This window comes from Pygocentrus nattereri, chromosome 16 (genome assembly GCF_015220715.1).
Source record: "Pygocentrus nattereri isolate fPygNat1 chromosome 16, fPygNat1.pri, whole genome shotgun sequence".
NCBI lineage: Eukaryota > Metazoa > Chordata > Actinopteri > Characiformes > Serrasalmidae > Pygocentrus > Pygocentrus nattereri.
This window is the reverse complement of record NC_051226.1, coordinates 20,360,658-20,376,730: the sequence shown is the minus strand read 5'-3', so window position 1 is coordinate 20,376,730 and position 16,073 is coordinate 20,360,658. Positions and strand designations below refer to the sequence as shown.

The following is a 16,073-nucleotide window of genomic DNA, read 5'->3' as shown; positions in this document are numbered from 1 at the left end:
ACAAGAACAATGTAAAAGTAAAGTAATACATATCCACATTCTACTTTTGTAATACATATATCTGACACTGTGGCCTAATCCTTGAGGGTAAGCAGCATTATTTAAATCACAGCACACGTTTACAGTCAGACTAAGCTATGATGATGAATCTGACAGTGTTCCAGTGCTGGAGGATATGGATAATTATGGGATATTTACTCTTTTATAAGCACCTCCTGATATGTGCCACTCTGTTACCATTTGAAGGTCCTGTGAAGTACAAGCCTGAATCTTTCCCTGGAGATGGCAGCCCCAGAGACACAGGCCTACAGAGAGTTTTTCTTCTCATGAGCTCAGCGGATCACAATGAAACACAGCTGGAGAGTAAGTAGCTTGGTGCATCCTTTGGAAGCCAAAGGATTTCACCTAAGCATATTTACGACACTTATTACCAGGAGGAGTATATGCTTCTGTAGGCACGTTATTTTTTTATTTCACTTCTGGCTTTCGTTTGGATGTTGAGGACAGACGTGGGTTAAAGCAAAAATCTTTTGGGGCATATGATGAGGAAAGGGCAATGCAACAGGTGGGAGAACTAATATTTTAATTTCATTCTTGCATTCCAGTCCAACCAACTTCCTACACCGGTTAGAACAAAGTTAATTCCATGTAGGTCTGTCACAATATCTTGATGACTGGCCCACTATCACTGCATTTTTTATAAACCAAGGCATCCAGCAATACTGTGATGCAATATGTCACTAGAAAGCTTGAAATCTCAGGATTTGATTCCCATTAACCCTTTTATGATCCACTATTCTCAGCAGTTAAGATCGTCTCATTTGCAACATAAGCACTGAATGAGCAAACGCTAGTAAATCTGTGGGCATTTTCCTTCAAAGCCATGTCGCTATACACATCATAATACAAAACATGTGGTCTTCAGGAACAATTATCAGTAAGGTGGAAATTAACTCCTCCATTTTTGCTTCTGTTACTCTGTGTCAGGAACTCATACAATTATTCTGATGGATGGCAAAAAAACCTTTGAGTATTACCTTCCAAATAAGACTGAACTCATTACTATAGCCCAAAACATGTGGCATGCCATTTCAGACAAAAATATGAGTTAACGAGTTAAGCTGATTGCAATAATTTACTTTTTATATTAATGTTTAAAGCACAATAAACTAATAGAAAAAAATAAAACAAAGCAAAAAGGGCACTTTCTGAGATATGTCATGGGTCTTATGAAAACAATAGAAGTTCTAACAGCTGGCTAGTGCTGTAACATGTTTACAGGGCAGAGGTGAGTAATGTTGTACTTGAGACCATGTCTGTGATTAGTTGATAGCTAGTAAGTACCAGCAACTAGGAAGCAAATTACCTAATTAGCCAGTTTGGTCACTCATATTTTAACAATCACGTACACTAAACAAGAAGACATTTAAATCATAATTATTTATATGGCAATTAATCATTAACTATAATTTCATGATTGCGACTGACCTTATTTCATTCCTTTGGCCCTCAGTAACAGTTTATATGTAGGTTTGATATTGTTAGGCTTGGAAAGACCCAAACAAAAGGCAGTTTATTCTAGAGAAACACTATCCTTATGGTTACATAAATTATCTTGATGGCACTTCAAAACTAAAATCTAGGCTTGGAAATCAATTTGATCTGTCAGATGTGTTTGCGCCAATAAGTACATGTTCACACAGACATAGCCTATGAAATTGTACTGTACCAGAGGTTACCAGATGCAGGTAACCTTCCAGTCTCATTACACTGCAATAAGCACTACAGAACAGCATTTTTTGATCCTGCTGCTGGCAGCACACAGTACTATATAGTTTCCTCCTTCTTTGCTTCCCTTGCCCACCACAGGTGATCCAGCTCAAAAAGGGCTCGATCAGTTAATGAGCTGGATCAGCTGTGCTGAGTCAAGGAATACTTGAAACAGTGCAGTGCAGTGGGTTGCCAGGAATAGAATTAAGAAACACTGCTGTAAAGGCATTTTTCCATCTCACAATATGGTACAGCACAGCGCAGTTACCAATCAGAACTCAGAACTATTTGTACCCTGGTAGAGTACCTGTGCCTGATTCCCATCAGATAAAAGATCTATGAAAGTATGTGGGGTTTTCTGGTTTTCTTGTGTGATTCTCATGATTACTCATGCAAAACTCTGCATTTGGTGTAATGTGAAAAGCCACATGCAGTGATTCTGCTGAGCTAGCATGTTTTAGAAATGCCACAGTAGTAAAAAAGTGGATGCTGTCAAAAGTTGACACAATAGGCTTAAATATGCATGTGCAGAGGTTTGAGCTCATGGAGCCCAACAATTTGTAGCAGATGGAGAAAGAAATTTCTAAACTTAATTTGTGGTCACACTTTATTTGGGCGCTCCCATAGAGATGCTCTACAGATACTTAATTCATTAAGAAATGTTCTGATGTTCAGTTGATTATCAACAACATTAGTGTTACGGTTAAGAGTAGATGTTCTGCTTTGCGCTTAAGGTCAGGTTTAAGGTTTAGGGATAGATTTAATAAACTTTTTCACACTGAACTTGAAGTTCAGTTGCATTTAATAGACATTTAGTTACTTGTTACATGTTACTTAAAACTATGAATTTACAAAGCATCTTGAGTGGACCATCAAAATAACACTCAACTTGAAGATCAATTGATGCATAGATATTTAGTTGAATGTTACTTATTGAGTACTTATTGTGTATCCTGCCTTCTGCCCAGTGACCGCTGGGATAGGGTCTAGCACCGCCCCCCCACGACCCTGAAGGAGAAGCGGCTTAGAAAGTGAGTGTGTGAGTGTGTGTGTGTGTGTGTGTGTTACTTATTGAAAGACTTTTACAAAGAGCATTTACAAAGCATCTACAGTGGACCAAATAAAGAGTTATTTAATTTGTTTTAAACTGCCTTCGTTATTCAAAAGCAGTTTCTGTCTTCTACACAATGTATTATTATGCCCTGCTTAGTGGATGACTATAGCTTAGTTAGCTTGCACTCCAATAAATCTTAGCAAGTGAAAACATCTTAAATGTAGTTAATATATCTAATTTCTCATGAGATTGTTCTAACAATAAAAGCATTTTTTTCTATGTCTATTTCTTTTTTTAGACATTTTTACTTATTTACATTTGATCTTACAAAAGTGTAATTCCACTGGCAGATCATTTACTTGTTTCAAGAAATGACAATTCTGCAATGATTGTGTTTTTACCAACTCAAACTTCAAACTCCACTCAAAAAGATCATTGAAATGTAACTGTACTGTATTGCACTGCTTGCTGGAAAAACACCATAAACTGTTATGGCTCAGCCAAGACTAGCTCTGACTTTACATATCCTGAAATCTAATTTAATAAAGCTTTATTCTGTGATTGTGACTCAAGTTCAAGTGGTTAATTTTATTACTTTGTACTGAGTGCCAAGGATGCATCCTTTTCTTTGAGGATCAAAGAAAACTGACCTGCACTGATGTATGCATATGGATACAGTATTCAACATATTTCATATTACATCTGCAAACATGTTTGAAAGCTGTGCAGTATCAGTACATACATAACAGTACAATCAACTGAGCACTCTCACACACTTACAGGCTTATCCACTCAAACCTCCCACACACACACTCTCTTCCACCATGCCCCCGTCTCACATGCAGAAACACACAGATACGCACGCACACAGACACACACTGATGAGTTGAACGCATGATGTGATGGTGAACATTACATAACACACACAACGCATGATTTACAGTGTTTCCATCACGGCTCATACTCACACACACACACACACACGCACAGACACACACACAACCCCACTTTCTTTTCACCCTCTTCACTCCCAACCAACGCTTTGAACATTGAGGGCTAACTGCTCAAACAAATCATTCTTTCTCTCCTCTCTCTCCCTCGCTCTACCTTTCCTCCGCCCGCACACCTGCCTCTCACCTCTTCTCTCCTCTCTCCAAATCATCCCTCTTGCTTTATCATCACAACGGTGTTTAATTCTTCTCAGCCCACGCGCTGGACCTGCACTCCATCCTTCGCTCCTCTTCATTTCACTGCTCCATCACTTCTGCTGAACCCATCTATCCTCTTCATTCACCTGTACATCTATCTCGTTATCATTCTGTAGACTGCCACAATGCAAGAGTCCTCTCTCTCACATGTGCATTCTTCCAAAATGATGCACTATCTATAATCTCTAGTCTAGGTGGTTCTGAAGCTGGGTGATGTATCGACTGGTTAGTGTTTCCAGTGTTGACTGGTTAATGTTTACAGTACACAAACTAGCACCCAAAAGTGACATGAAATGAAATTACATTTCAAAAAATGATGATGAACAGAGCTGTAGACGACTCCTTAGTGAATGCTGAGGTAGCCACTCCAAAAAGTAATCCATTACACATCACTAATTACTTTTCTCAAACTGTAATTGGATTTTTTTACTGAATACTTCCTGGAAAAAGCTACCCCACTACTCATTACTTCTCATTACTGGTTTTTATTTACCAATGCTTCTTACGAGGCTTTTTACAAGACCATTTTCTACACTCTCTTAATAGAATTCAACAGGCAGTTTTTGTCACTGTACTTTTAAGACTCACATATGTAAATGAGATCTGTTCTGATTGGCTGCCCTATGATGTGCCTAATTCATAAAGCAGTCCAGGATGAAACTCTGCTTATAACTTCAAAGTGAATGGGCAGGGCTAAACTGCTGAAGGCAAAATGTAAATGTGCAACAAAAACAAAAAGCTCCTGAACACTTACAATCTGTATAAAAACAAGCAGTCTTTGTATTGTACTTGTAAAATCTAGTGACATAGAGTGTAAATCTAGCACATTGGTTATTCTGCACTTACCTGGGCACCTCCAGTATTGGTTAAGGAAAGTACATGGGAAAATGCAATAGTGCTTTCGGTACTTTATTTAGAATCTAATGGCCAATCACAGTAAACATTATTTAAAAGGTCACTCTCCCTGCCTTTACTCTGAGCAATACAAAGCCAGTCAGGCTTTATTAAGATTATGAATGGATGGTTCTTTGTAAGCCAGTAGAAATGTTTCAAAAATGGCTGCATTGTAAGAAAAACATGTAACAATGTTGTCTGGCCTGTTTTGGTGAGGTTGGGGCTCTTCAGTATGGCAATCTTCATCCATTCATTGCTCGTTAATTTTACAGCAGTTTTTGTCCATGCTTGCTCTGCTTTGGTCATATTTGCAATGAATGTTGTGCATTCAGCTGACACAGGTAGTTCAAGCATGCAAACTATGCACAAGCACAGGCATACATAATACATAGGGTTGAAATATGTGTCTTAAATGCGTTACGCAAATTCTTTGTAAAAGTCAAAATTGCAATGTGACTACAAGAATTTTAACTGTTTCAGGGAAAAAAAATATTTCAGAGTAAAGCAATCACATCGCTGTAATGCATTACTAATGCCAAGCAAAAACCATGACAGCACAGTGTACTTAACTAGGTACTCGCTACAGCGTGTATACAAAATTAAACTGAACACAAATCAGATACTGTCTCTCTTGGTTCTTATCACAAACCAGATATGTTCCAATAACAATAAAAAATCCTGTAAGTGGATTGCTTGTCTATGAATTTAATCCTTGCAGAATGCATCACTGTTTGTGCAGTTTTTTCTTTGGTTTTGAGTCCAAAATGAATGGGTTGCTATGGAGTATGGCATTCTTTATGCATAAAATATCAGTACTCAGGAAGCACAGGTGCATTAACCTTATTAATCCAAGCTTAAATATTATCTGGTACTGTAGCGTCATGATACGGGACAATATCATGGTGTTGAATGCATACCAATCTGCAGTAGGTGGCCCTAAAACCAGCAAAGCCTCTTAACACATAGTGTTTTAGCCTCTTCACAAAAACAAAAAGCTCCCGAACACTAGTGACATATAGTGTAAATCTAGCACGTTGGTTGTTCTGTACTTACCTGGGCACCTCCAGTGTTGGTTACATGGATATCAAGGGCACTTAACATTTACAGATGGTTTATTATTCAGTATCTAGATGGATCTGTGAATGTTCAAGGGGTAATATAAAGCACAATCTCCGAACCATTTAAGCCATTAACTGGCAACCTCACATTCTAGAATATTCTGTCCTATGGTGGCGCATCAGCCTGCAGCAACTGCTGAGCTTAACGCACAGGTTTGCCAGCATACTGATACGCAGCTAACGAAAAGTCTCAGTGTGTTTATCTCTGCTTTGCTCGCTCTCTCTCTCTCTCTCTCTCTATCTCTCTCTCTCGGCTCTACTCCAGTCCTCACCCTTCACTTACTCTGCTTAGCTCTCTCTCTCAGGCAAAGCCCTACAGAAGTGAATCTGCCATCACCCTTATGTGTCTTTCACACAAATCCCATTCACTATCATTTTCCATCTCAGGGACCAGAAAAGGTCAAAAGATGGATTATTGAGATAATGCTTAGGCGGAGCTGCAAAAGAATTGTAAAAATCTTTCCCCTGATATAGATTTCAAGCCAGACTAAATGGATTACCTTCAACCACAGATAAATTTGCTCCAGCTTTTGTATTTATAAATAATCCATATGGGCATAAAGCTTTGACCTCTCATTTCCATTCAACTCCAATTCTTTTAGAAATAATTCAATACCACTTTACTGAGCTCAAATTAATGAAATATATTAGCAGCATCTAAAGACCAATGCATCAGAACATGCATTTTTACAGCTTTAAAGGAATGCTCCATTGAAAAAACTAATTTACATAAATTCACACTTACTCCAGAGTAGTCATTCAGCTTAGACTATGTCTGGTGTTTAAATTTTGTTTCTTTAGGTTAGCACTGGAGCTATTAGACTAATATTGCTAACAAACACTAGAAGTCAATAATCACCTAAATCTTTTTAGTAACTATTTACTCAAAATGTCTCTCAAATAATTTCCAGTTCTTCCTTGGCAATTTTCAGTCATACTAGACAAGGTTCCTGTCTCTTTGAATAGAGACCTTAAAACCTGAAACTGAATGCCATATTAACGTTTCTTTTAATTGAAGAGCAGGATTTGCCCCGTAAACTACCAGTCAACTGTCTCCTCCTCCTTTATAATGTCTCAGGTATGACTGTATGCAATTCAGCTCCCATTCACTTTTACAGACATCATGCAGGCATTTGGATACTGGATTATGGTCATGTTGTTTCTATAGTTAAAATATATATCTTCAGTTAGAAAACTTTAACACTTATTTATATAAAAAAACAAAAATTGCTAACAAATTTTGACATCTATTGAATGAACTGGCTAACCACAGTTGTTGCATAGTGAAGTTTTGTTTATTTTCAGTTCACAGTAAGTAACCCTGTGTCCCAAACAAATTTGACAAGTCTGTGTGAACTTACTAAAGACCTGGATGTGGTTTGAGTGCTTTAAAAGAAGAGACAATTTGGACACCAAACATGTCTTTGCTGGTTGACCACATCTGGGTTAACTGGAAAATCATGAGTTTACCAACAGTAGGTCCACCAGTTAACATTCCAAACAGTGTAATATGTCACCTAATAAATCAACAAGAAACTAATAAACATATAAAGCTTCAGAAACTTACATAGTTTCGTCATTAAGGAATTCCAGTTTTCCAGCCACTTCTTCGTAGTCCTCTCCAGCCTTGGCAGTGCCCTCCGTGGTGTGGTAAGGCACTGCAACCTTGCCCCTCGCTCCAGACGTTCTGTGCACCTTCACCTGCATGACGCCTACACTCTCACTCACACGTGTGGATGCACTCTCAAACGTGAAGATACCTGCATGGTCATCATCGTAGATGGTCACCGTGGCAGTATGGGCGGAGCCCAGTGCAGCTTTGGGCTGGACAGGGACGGAGCCTAAAAGGCTGTTGCCAGGGGCAACAGCATTGGGATCCAGGACGGAGACCTCGGCCCTGTGGACAACTCGCGGGTTGCTAAGGTGAACGTAGAAGTGTTCGTCTTCTTCAAAGATGTCATCATCAATCACGCCAACCGTCAGCTCCTTTATGGTCTCACCTGGTTTGAAGACCAGTGTGCCCTCAGCAAACTCGTAATCTGAGCCCGCGTTAGCTGTGCCATCCTCAGTGCGGTAGTCCACCTAGGGGAAGAGAGTGTAGAGCTGCGATGCATTGCTACAGACCAAGAGAGCTCAGAGACTTCAGTGAAATAACAGTAACTGGCAGGGTAGTTTTGGTTCAACAACAGAGGCTTTCAAACAAGATCAACAACAGTGGCAGGGACTCTGGGACAGTTTAGCTTACTCCGTACAGAAATGGTTCACTGAACAATTAAAGGAACGCAATGCCTCCCTTTCTCTTAATACAGCTGATCAACTGTTTGGTGGAGGTTTGCTTCTTCAGTGATTTTGCAAAGATTTTGGGTGATTTGGGTGACTTCCTTTACTTTTTATCACATCATCCTTGTAGCTCCAGTACAAAAGTAACAAAGTAAACCTTGGACTAGTCTTGGGCCAATAAATGATATTATCGAACATTGTGATAATTTCAATAAGTGCCTATATTATGCAAATTATTGTTCTTCCATTTTCTTTCAAGTGCCACATATTTTTTGCTTCACCTGTATTTTCTTCATCATTCTAAATTCAAATAGATATACAACAGAAAAGATTACAGAGTTATAGCCTGTACAAACTGAATATTACCAGTTACCACCACTAACTACATACACACTTTGAACACTATTTGAAAACATTATATCTCTGGTAAAAAAATAATAGGGCACTTGCAAATGAGGCACAGAATCCACAATACATGAGATCTACTCTCTGGTTGGATGAGGTGTACTAGAAGAAGAACTCTAATGCGACAGATTGAAAATATTTTGCTTTCTGATAAAATGAACACAGGGAACTATTAGAAGCTCCTTGTTGGTATTTATGGGGTAATTATATTACCATCATGGAAGAAGAAAGCTATAAGGCCCTGTAAAGCCCATGTAGTACTTTGGAACTGAATTTGGATTATGAGAATATTCTTTATTGTGATAATTTTGCAGTTGATAATCATTTGTCTAAATTGAAATTATTTTCCATGTAACTTAAAATAATTTTGGCCAGTTGATTTTGGGGTAAGGTGAAACTTGATTGAAAAATTTTGTGTGTGTCTTCAATAACCTTTGCTCGGCTACCCAAAGTATGCTTTTCACATGCAGTGTATTATGGGCCACATATGCCCACTGACATCTCCTCAAAATCATATTGTTGCCGTTATATCAAAATCATGTATCCGCACGAACACATGAAACGCTGTAATTTTAATGCTTAATGAACCAATACAGTTGGTCTAAAATGACAAATAAAATTTCATCGCATTAACTTACATTAGAGGTTAAGCAAAGACAGAAGGGATACGCAAAACAAATCATCATAAATAACTCTTGGCAGAAAAATGTCTAATCATACAGAAATTACGATCTCAGATCATTTGTCTTGGCCAGCATGCTTCACATGTGCTGTATCTTTTAGTAACAATGATAACTGACAATGGAAAAATGCCAGTGAAATTTAGCAAGCTGTGGTTTCTGTTGGTTTGTTTCTTCATGATCCTCTCTCAGCAGGCAGTTAATGGCTAGGTAATGACAGGCAATAATGTGCACATAAGAGCCTTCTGTACTGGCAGTAATAATACTACACCCACAGATGAAATTAGTTATATTGCTGCTGTTCTATATTTAGTGATCTGTGTTATCACTGTACAGTGATCTCTCTGTTAACTTACAACAATGTTTTAAAACTGTCTGTGTAAGTTTATGAAAAAGGATTTTTACATTGTGTAAATTGTTTGAAATATATAAGCCAGCTTGAATATGATTAAAAACAACATTCACCTCTGAGTAAACTGTTCATCAAATATCAGATCTTTTAATCCAATTTTCACAACATTAATTCAAATGTTCTTGTCTTTTCATAATATTTAGACTGATTTCCTGTGGTGGATGTAATAGGTTAAATACTTGAAAGATAATTCACTTTAGAGAATTACACATGATGCTAAGTAAGTAGTGCTGTATAATGTAACTCATCTCCATAATTTTCCATTAAAATCGAGTGATGCACTAATAGCTTTGAGAGCCCATTCTCACTACCAGGATGCCTCAGAGAATTTAAAGGCTAATATTTTCTTAATGGCCATTAAAAAACAAACGCACAGCAAACTGTATAAATGTTTTCGCAACAAAGTTAATGTTTACCTTCACTGTGCAGCCACTGTCTCCGCCATGTCTGCCCACAGCCAATTTGAGGGAACCACAGTTTTCGAAGCACTGGTAGTGTGAGGGCTCAAACTCAAGGTAGATGGTATGAGGGTCTTCTTCTTGTGCATTGGCTTCATGGCAGCTCACCACCTTCCTGGCCTGATCTGCGGCATGCTTCTTCAGGATGTTTCCTGCCCCGATCATCATACGCGTGGCCTGGATACGGTAAAAGGCCCTGCTCTTCTGCTGCTGAACCAAAACCTGGTAGTTAGCCATCTCAATCAGCTGCTCCATGTCCTTTTCTGGATGCCTCTGCTTCAACTCCTTCAGGGTACGTGCCATCTCCCTCCGTGCCTCTTCTTCTTCTCCACCTCCTCCACCAGCTCCTCCACCCCCGCCCTCCTCCACACCTGCCAGCATGCCATCCAGCACCTCCTTGTGGTGGGAATTGGCCCCCTGCCCATCCATCTCCATGTCCATCTTGGTAAACATTCCATCCCCCTCAGTCTCAATGATGATACCACGGTTCTTGTCAGCCCGGTAGCGTTTGTGAACGTACTTGTAGAACAGCAGGCGGCGGTCTGCGACCCAGGCCTGGACAACGCAGATAGGAAAAAAGAGGAAGGTCAACACAGCCTCCCAAACCTCCACCACACCAGGAGAAAAAACGGACAAGATCAGGTAGAGCCAGATGTAGGCGAAGATACTCCATGCTGCTGTCACAAAAAAGACTCTCAAGTGTTTGATTTTTCGAACCTCGCCATCCGGCACGACATAGACGCAGATGGCGATGATGATGAACATGTTGAAAGCAGCACTGCCCACAATGGTGCTGGGACCGAGGTCCCCAGCCTCAAAATTGTGCCCACAAACCTCAATTACTGACAGTAATATCTCTGGAGCTGAAGAACCCAAAGCCATGAGGGTCAGGTTGGAAACTGTCTCGTTCCAGATTCGCACAGTGGCCGTGGTGGTTTCTCCATTGGGTTTCTTGATGGTGATTTCCTTCTCTTGCGAGGTGATGACCTCGATGGAAGACATGAAGCGGTCAGCAATGATGGACATCCCCAAGAACATGTAGATCAGAGCAACAAAGTAGACGATGGCACGGGCCACCTTGTCACCCACTGAGGGATTCTGGGGATTCCACACAGGGAGCACCACGCCCTCAGAGCAGCTGGACTTGCCAGAACAATTCCCTGGAGGGCTCTGGTACATATCAGAGCTGGCCTGCAAGGGCTCTGTAAGACCCAAGAGGAAGAGGAGGACTGTGGACAGGCAGGGAGCGAAAGAGTAAGGAGGAAATCTGAGACATATGTGAAGCATGGTGTTGCTGTGTTGATGACAGAATCCACTGAAAGATCTCTTAAAAACGTGGCAGTCGGGTCCACTATGGAACACCTATGAAATTGAAGAAAAAAAAAAAAACAGAAAACAGCAAACTTTAAATGTAACCCTTTAAACCAGGAATCAGACAATGAATTTCGGTTTTTGAGGGCCAGAGTCAAACACAGCTTGAGATTTGACTACTCAGTGCCATCAGATTTAATACATGTGTAGGAGTAGAGAAATCACCAAACTGTTCTGGACTCTTTCCCTGCAGGACCAGATGCCTGTGTTAACATGTGCTTGTGCACTTGGTCTTGCCATTTCCTCTCATTACATTGTTTATTAGGTCAAGTGAAGTTCCTTGGAATAATCCTTTGGAGGTAAGATGGTTAACATTTGTTAATAGAACTTTAACAGAAATCACTGACCTGACTTATTTCCCTTTTCAAGCCCCCCAAAAAAGTCAGACAAAGCTGTTTATAAGCCATAGCGGTAACACACTTTCAAATGCTTGATATTTCAAACCAATAACATTCAACTCTGTGTTCACAGTGGATTCATGGTAGCAAACTATAGATGGTAGAAAATGCCATCTGACCGAATATCTACATCGCACACCACCCCTTGTACTACAAGTGGCCACTGATGTGAAGTAAGTGTGGTGCCTGTCCAAGTGCTGAGTTAAAGTTGGTGAGAGCTTGTTAAAAATAAAAAAAAAATTAAAAAGCAGATGCTATTTAAACTAGTGCAAACAGAATGGTGTTACTATGTACTCTCTGAGTAAATAGCATGACTTTACTGTTTATAATTTGTGGTTAAAGTAACATCATGTTATTTACACCTACAGAATTAAGTGCTATTATATACTATTTCTTCACACTGATTCTGCACTATTAGCCTACATTTCAGCAATAGAATGGTTCTGCTTTCTTCCAAGCTGTACTGGAGGTCATTCTTACTAACCACTCTGTTTGATTTGTTTCTGCTATGGCTTACATCCACACTTGCTTATATTTGTATATTGCATTTTTTTAAAAGTAATTTGTCCACATAACTATAAAAAGAACATTTCTATTTTTATTGAAACTATTTAAGTTAATCTGAAGGAGATTTTTTTTAAGACAATAATAATGGACAGTACATAATCATTTAGATAAACATACTCTCTTCAACTCTTTTTAATCCCTGAAAATCCCAGGCTTACTATATACTAAGGCTTATTTTTCAGTAACTACAGGGACTTCAAAGCAAACTGGCTAAGCTATTGTTATGTTATAGAAGGGTGTTATAAAACTTTGAGCCTGCTGGTGGGATTAAAATGTTAAAAAAATGTTTGCCAAATTAGAATGCTAAAACAAACTTGAAATGATACAAAATAGTGTGCAAATATCCTTTTTACCCAGATGGTGAATCAAACCGCATTCTTAATCATCCACTACCCTTTACCAACATTGTTCTATTGTCCAAGATAATTTACCTTTAACAACTGTTATTCTTAATACTTATGTGGAGTGAACAGAACATTGAGCCAATTTATGTAATAGTTAATACCAAATAACCTTAATCTCTAATTTTCCCTTGAACACAGCTTCTTCCAGTGCTGGTGTCCCCAATGGAAGGTGTTAAAATTACAGCAAAAATAGGTTATGGTGTGCTATGGTCACATTATTACTAGACAGAGTTAGTGCAAATAGCGAGGCTGTGTGTCCATATTTGCTTCCACAGTTCCTCATTCATACCTACATAACTTACACATTAGTTTTAAAACAGTTACAAAAAAAATCAGATGGGAGTTACTGAATTATATGTTTTGAAATAACTGAATCATAAGCTTAGAGTTCCAGGCTTAAGGTCGCACTGATGTTGTTGTGCATTGCAGGCTACGCAGCGCATCAGTTATCCTCTTCCTATTCTTCCCCTTGCTGAAGGCACAAATTAAATATGTACCTTCTTCTACAAGGTGAACTCATACATACTGTACATTCAAATTAACTTCACCCTTGCATCAGTAATCAGACCGCCCAAAGCTCCAATCTTTAAGATTCATCCTGGGAGACAAAAGCCACAGGAAGAGTCACCGCAACAGTACAGAACGGCTCACAGATACATGAGCCAGAGTTTCATGTCTGTGTATGAGTGGGTAGGTCGGTCAGTTGTATAGAGGACATGATTAACACTGACAGACTGTACACACATAGGCAGCTCATGGCATTTAACAAGCTACACACACAGAGTGTCAGTGCTGGGCAACATAATGTAATTTTCTTGATTACTCCAAAAGTGTAATCTTATCTAATTGTGTTTGGATTATTTCTGGTTTTGTAGCTAAAATCATTTCGAGATTCATGGAGCCGCTCTTTTCCCCCAAAGTTGTAGATCAGTAACTGTTTTATAGTACACATAAAAAGAACAGAATCTAGCAGAATTATTGCTTACAATTTTACTGGGCTATATATACATAAGCATGCAAAACAACTTGATCATTTTCTCAACACATGCTGGAGAAATCCAGCTTGTAATCATGTAGTAGTTTCACGGATGCATAAAGTGACACATTTTTTAAATGAGTGCTGGGTGATAAATTCTTCATTTCTATAATCTGATTACATAAAACTGATTGCAAACCAAGAGTGCATACTGTGTATGAAGTATTACATAACTTGTCACGATGAACAGGACATCAATATTACATAAAAATCTCATAAATTTTACATTATAGCCCTTCTTGGGCTATTGCCATCCTTACATCCCCTCAGGACTTAAGCGAGTAACATTTTTACTTTTCACCCAGTTTAGTCCTTTCCAAACCCCAAGCTTGTCTCTATTAAGTATGGCAGTGCCTACAGTCCTGGAGGCTCAAGGCTGCATCCTCAGGCTTGTGGGATATTTGTGAGTACTTTATGGTCTTCAGTATTTTGGAAAAGGTGAACCTTACTGTCCAACCTCAAAACCAAAAATGCTATATATAAATGCTATATATGCTATATATTATTGGCAACCTAACACAGGATGAACAAACAAATCTAAACAAATTAAACAAATTAACCTTCATATGAATGACTACAAAAGCAGCTGTCAAGATGATGTTAATGTTGCTGGGATATTTTAAGTTCTCTCAAAAGTTTCTTTTTTACATTGCATTTTGTATGTGAAAATATCTTACAAAGTATTGTCCTCATCTGCTGTCAAGTCCTGTCTTTCAGTCTGTCTGCCATGACTGTGATCCCATCACTGGGATGCAGCACAGCACAGAGTCCGAGGTGCCTTATACTTCTTTGAAGAATTCCAGCAGACATGTTTGCATAAGAGCCCGGGTCATGCTGGGGTTGACCAATGCATTTGTCTCTTTGACTCATACGTACACAACACTTACTAGCATCATTATCTCCAGGCCCCTTAAGCTGCTGAGTATTCTCTGATCTTCCACCCTGGATGTCCTGCAATGTAGGAAAGCCAGGCTGTTGCTCAGTGATCCTGATGTTTAACCCCTTATTTAGCCAGCCAGTAATCAGACCTGCTAACAACCAGGATGAGCAAGCTAAACGCTAGTGGGCCAACACTTTAATTCCCCACTTTCTTAACCCAAAAACCTGAGGCTGAATTCCATCCATCCATCCATCCATCCATCCATCCATCCATCCATCCATCCATCCATCCATCCATCCATCCATCCATCCATCCATCCATCCATCCATCCATCCATCCATCCATCATCTTCCGCTTCTCCGGGGTTTGGGTCATGGGGGCAGCATTCTAAGCAATGAGGCCCAGACCTCCCTTTCCCCAGCCACTTCCACTAGCTCCCTGGGGGGATTCCGAGGCGCTCCCAAGCCAGCTGGGCGATATAGTCACGCCAGCGTGTCCTGGGTCTTCCCTGGGGTCTCCTCCCGGGTGGACTTGCCTGTGACACCTTCCAAGGGAGGCGTCCAGGAGGAATCCTAACCAGATGCTCGAACCACCTCAACTGGCTCCTCTCGACATGGAGAAGCAGCGGCTCTACTCCGAGTCCCTCCCGGATGACCGAACTTCTCACCCTATCTCTAAGGGAGAGTCCAGACACCCTGTGGAGGAAACTCATTTCGGCCGCTTGTATTCGCAATCTCGTTCTTTTGGTCATTACCCAAAGCTCATGACCACAGGTGAGGGTGGGAAAGTAGATCGACCAGTAAATCGAGAGCCTTGCCTTATGGCTCAGCTCTTTCTTTACCACAACAGACCGGTAAAGAGCCCGCATCACTGCTGACCCAGCACCAATCCGCCTGTCAATCTCCCGCTCCCTCACTCGTGAACAAGACCCCGAGATACTTGAACTCCTCCACTTGAGCAAGAGCTCACCTGAGGCTGAATTAACATACTGAAACTTTTTTTATGTAGGTAGTGCATCTATTTTTTTTATTATGCTAAATCACCAAGATTAGCAGCTAGCCTGTTTCTTTTGCTGCACTATGTTATTTAACCAATTTTGTATATTTTTATTTCATTTCATGAGAAAATTGGGAGAAAA

At 39.8% G+C, this 16,073-nt stretch overlaps 1 protein-coding gene across 2 annotated transcripts in view; it reads right to left on the bottom strand.

The window, feature by feature from the left end:
- slc8a4a (solute carrier family 8 member 4a) overlaps positions 1–16,073 on the bottom strand; it is a 115,813-nt gene that overhangs the window by 58,668 nt on the left and 41,072 nt on the right. For both annotated transcript variants that reach the window (XM_017698782.2, XM_017698780.2), the window contains 2 exons: positions 10,238–11,641; positions 7,612–8,126 (listed from right to left, as the gene is read on the bottom strand). In XM_017698782.2, the coding sequence (XP_017554271.1) occupies positions 7,612–8,126; positions 10,238–11,566 (1,844 nt within the window). In that variant the 5' untranslated portion in view covers positions 11,567–11,641. The remainder of the gene's footprint in view (positions 1–7,611; positions 8,127–10,237; positions 11,642–16,073) is intronic.